The sequence below is a fragment of the Lactuca saligna genome, chromosome 6, assembly GCF_052625555.1.
Source record: "Lactuca saligna cultivar CGN05327 chromosome 6, ASM5262555v1, whole genome shotgun sequence".
In the NCBI taxonomy this organism is placed as follows: domain Eukaryota; kingdom Viridiplantae; phylum Streptophyta; class Magnoliopsida; order Asterales; family Asteraceae; genus Lactuca; species Lactuca saligna.
The window spans coordinates 34,444,957-34,449,176 of NC_136422.1; the positions used below are offsets into that span (position 1 = coordinate 34,444,957).

At 36.8% G+C, this 4,220-nt stretch overlaps 1 protein-coding gene across 1 annotated transcript; it reads right to left on the minus strand.

The window, feature by feature from the left end:
* Positions 1-1,399: 1,399 nt before the first annotated feature.
* Positions 1,400-3,003, minus strand: LOC144999864 (membrin-11-like). Its single transcript, XM_078959023.1, has 4 exons — positions 2,449-3,003; positions 1,979-2,099; positions 1,754-1,903; positions 1,400-1,646 (listed from the first exon to the last, which is right to left on the minus strand). The coding sequence occupies exons 1-4, from the start codon at positions 2,694-2,696 to the stop codon at positions 1,485-1,487; spliced, it is 681 nt and encodes a 226-aa protein (XP_078815149.1). The 5' UTR covers positions 2,697-3,003; the 3' UTR covers positions 1,400-1,484.
* Positions 3,004-4,220: the final 1,217 nt, after the last annotated feature.

Here is a 4,220-nt window from a genome sequence, read left to right on the forward strand (position 1 = left end):
CAAATAGTGACCATTTCAGGTGAAATAAGGCAAAGATGTAGATTGAAAGAATGAAGCTACCATTTCCACTTTAGGGTTTCTTGAAAAATGTTTGGAAGAAATATGGGAATAATGTTTAAGATGTTGATCATACAAACCTTTGTGTTGAAAGCTTAATAAGAGCATATGGTATGGGCACCGAGAAATGCTATTATTGCTGATGTGATACCTCATAACCTAGTCATAACAAGATGAACACCCCCCCCCCTCTCTTTGTGTTGTATCTAGTTGTGTTGCTTCTTGTTGTGGCCATGACTAGATGAAATGTGATCTTCTATTGGTTTTCTCTCTCTCTCTCTCTCTCTCTCTCTCTCTCTCTTATAACATGTGTTATAACACCATGAACACCACCCCCTTTTCTTGTTGCTTCTTCTTATAACACTACTTCAAGTTACCCAAACCATATGCTCTAAGGGACCAATTTACACGGTGTAGTATACACGGCCTTTGCTGTGTCACATCAACTTGCCACTAGATCACTTAATCGACACTAATCGGGAACAAATGGGGATAATCTCATATTTAACATGTAAATATTAAGTTTATTGACCCACAAATGCTAAAAAACATGAGTGACTTTTTAAAATCAAAGTCAACAGTTCATGAGTGAACAATAACATTAAGCGTTTCTTTTATTCTTGATCGAATAAATATTCTAAATAAAAATAAAATGATCATTTTACTCTTAAATTCCTATAGAACAAATTTCACATTATTCATCATATTTAACATGAAATGATCAATAGGTAAGTGATTCTTTTTTACAGTTGATTAGTGGTTAAAAGTTAGTATCATCAAATTAGTAGAAATCAATCAAAGCACCAATGCCCAGTTTAGTTTAGAACCAGACCTCCAATCTAAAGCAAAGTCTCTACCAAGTAGGTTAGCTCCACATTGACAATCGGTAAGTGGTTAGTGTCATAATACATTTTAGCCATGAACAAATGAACGTCAGACCAAGGCCAAACCAAACTACATTCACTACATGGGACAGCCTCGGTTCTAGTAGATCCAATATCCATCGGTTCCTCTGAATAAACCCGGATTGGGAAGCCAGAAGACAACCTTTTGATCAATTAACGGGGCTGGAAAATGACTTAATGGCCGGAAAATCGGTTTTGGGACAGAACACCGACACCGAACCGGTTTAGTCTACGACGGTCCGATTCACAGTCTTCTTTTCTCATTCGGTCGGTTCCTAGTGCGGTTCGGGGCGGTTTTGGAACCGTGCTAATTCCTAATACATTTAGCCAAATTTTTTAGCTTAACCAATTAAGTCGGTCTAAAGTAAAGTAAAAAAGAAACATTTATGTGTAGATTAAGTGGTAAACCCATTAAGCGCATTAAAAGGAAAAAAAAATATATATATCAACCCTTCTATTGAAATACTCGACAAAAGTGTTACAAACTAGTGGGACATTTTTATGGAAAATAGAACAACAAAATCACCTAGTCCACCTCAAGAATGCAATTACTATAATAAAAGTAAGTATCATTCCTGCATACTTGATCCTTTGATCAACTCGATTCCGCCTCTCAATTACCCTCAATACTGTATTCGATAGCCCCAATGTATTCAGCACATCCAATGCTTTCCGTTGAGCTCTCTGCATAGTGCATACAATGTAATTACTCATTCCATTCCATTACTTTATTGGTGATTCCAATCCATTATAACAAACAGACCCTATTAATGGAAACACAGTACAAGTACCTTTAGTCGATCCCTTTGTTCAGAGTATTTAGCAAGAATGGCTGTTCCAGTTGCAGTTGCTTCTTCCAACATGCGAGATGAGTTACGTGCAGACTGCATTGCTTGTGCTTCCTCATCAAAAATTCTCAAAACATGAGATGATTCACCGTTCTAAACATAAGGTAAAAGCGAGTTGTAATCAAGAATTCATTGAAGATCTTAAAAGAAGAAAGGTAATTAACATACAGCTCTTCCAAGCAATTCTGCTCTCTCTTGAGCTTCTTGAATCCTTTTCTGTTGACGTTGAAAATACCTATCTAAACTTTCCTTGAAAGAATCAGCCTCTTCAGCTATTTGCTCCACTTTTCTGCAACATTAGAAGTCGTTTAAACTTTCTGTCTGTGATCAAATCCATAATCATGCGAATTCTTCAATATCGGTGTCTGAAATCTCTTCATTCCGGTGTCAAATTTGATTTTGGGGATATATATAACCTTGCTTGATTAGCGAGGAATCACGATTTTGTACAATCAGTTGTGATTCCCAACCTTTAAAATGTTCATGATGGTTCTGAATTCTAAGCTAATTCTACATTCAATTTAAGAGAATGTAAGGTAGATGAACATTCGGATCACGGATTCGTACAGCTGCGGAGGATAAATTTGAAAACTAATTGAGATATATGTTGCGATAAACCCTAGGGCTAGAATACGAACCTTTTCCAGAGATCACGCTGAGGCTTGGAACCAACGGATCGCCAGAGTCCATCCATATCGGAACAAAGGGTTTGAATTTGAGAGATATCTCTCCGGACGGCAACTGCAAGCTCCGGAGAATCGACGGAACCTGCTGAAGACGAGAATTCGAGACGTTCAAGGCGTTCCAAGCCATCTCTAGTTTTCAACAGCAATCGCCTTGAGCTCTGATACAGCTCCGATAGCGTTCCTCCTCCTTCCACGGCCATAGAAGGCGAGAAAAAGCGAACGTGTAGAGAGTGCACAGAGGAGAGATTAGAAAACTAGTTTCAGCAAAATTTCTCACAAGTTATAGTATGAAATGCCAATAGCGAATTTGGGATGCATAGGCCATTTTCTACGATCCCGAATCTGGATAGTAATTGAATCGAATTTGAATCAGAAAAAGAATGAAATTGTAAAAGGTTATTTTTTGGATGTATCTAATAAGCATTTCATCAGGTAGAATCGGACCGGGCCATGAAAAAACTAGAATAGAACCGAACAAGGTATTCGATCAGGTTTTTTTTCTCCATTTCCCATTAAATTGGTTACAGGCCTAAGCCAGCCGAACACATCCTAAAAATCATAGTTACTTGTAGAACCAAACTAAACCAGAATTAGGGTATTTGGTCTACTTTCGAGTTCTCGGTCCGGATCCAAACCGATGCTCAACTTTTCATCCCTAATCTAACTATCTACAAATTTTGCATTTCCAAAGTTTGTAAAGGAAATAATGGATTTGTTTAAATTATGTCGTTAGGCACATTACTCTCTCTCTCTCTCTCTCTCTCTCTCTTTTCAGTGCTAAAAAGACATGAATGCACTGAATTTAAAAAAAGTACCATATTGACCTCTACGCCTGACATCTTAACATTATTGTCTACTAAAGTGGAGCTATTCTCTTTGAGTTTTAAACCAACCTTCCTACCTTCCTCGTCTCTTAACATCTAGAAAATTGAATCTAAAAATCTAAATGAGAAACAAAAACACAAATCCTTCTTTCACATCGGGGACTCATACACTTCCAGTATTTCCAACTTTTTATTATATATGACACTAGGTCGCCTAATTATTACTGGTATTCCATACACGACCTTAGACTCTTATCATGAGTCTACTAACTTCTTACTATTCTATACAACTTCACAATCCTTCTTTAACTCCCCCTTATTACACATAAGGTTCAATCTACTTCTTTTTCTAACAGTTCCTCACAAATGAACTGTTACATAACATGCACATATCTACATCAGCTCACGAGGCATCTTCAACACATCTCTTTATCATGGTAACCATGCATCATTCTCTTTACATACATAACATCTCTTCACTTAGAGAGCAACTTCTTATGTCATTTCATAAAAATAACCATTCATTCTTTATTCTTAACATACTTGAACCAAACCCTCTTGGTTAGTCCATCTACTAACTCAAACTCTTAGGATCTTTATCGACACATAATTGTAACCGTGTAGCTAAATCTCATAACGTAGTTTATTATGAAACTAATTCATACTCTATCTCTTATCAATATACCATAACACTGACAATAAACATACATGACCTAAGTGATCATCACTAATAGTGGTCCTAAACACTCCGATTCTTTTCATCTTCGATAGCTTAAGTCTAGTTGGCATACCAAACCTAATTCGCTCAAACTATAGATTTGATACCAATGGTAACGACCCGACTTTTTCCATCTAAATATATTGTAACGTCTCGAATCTTGTAGATATATCTTGAAAGCC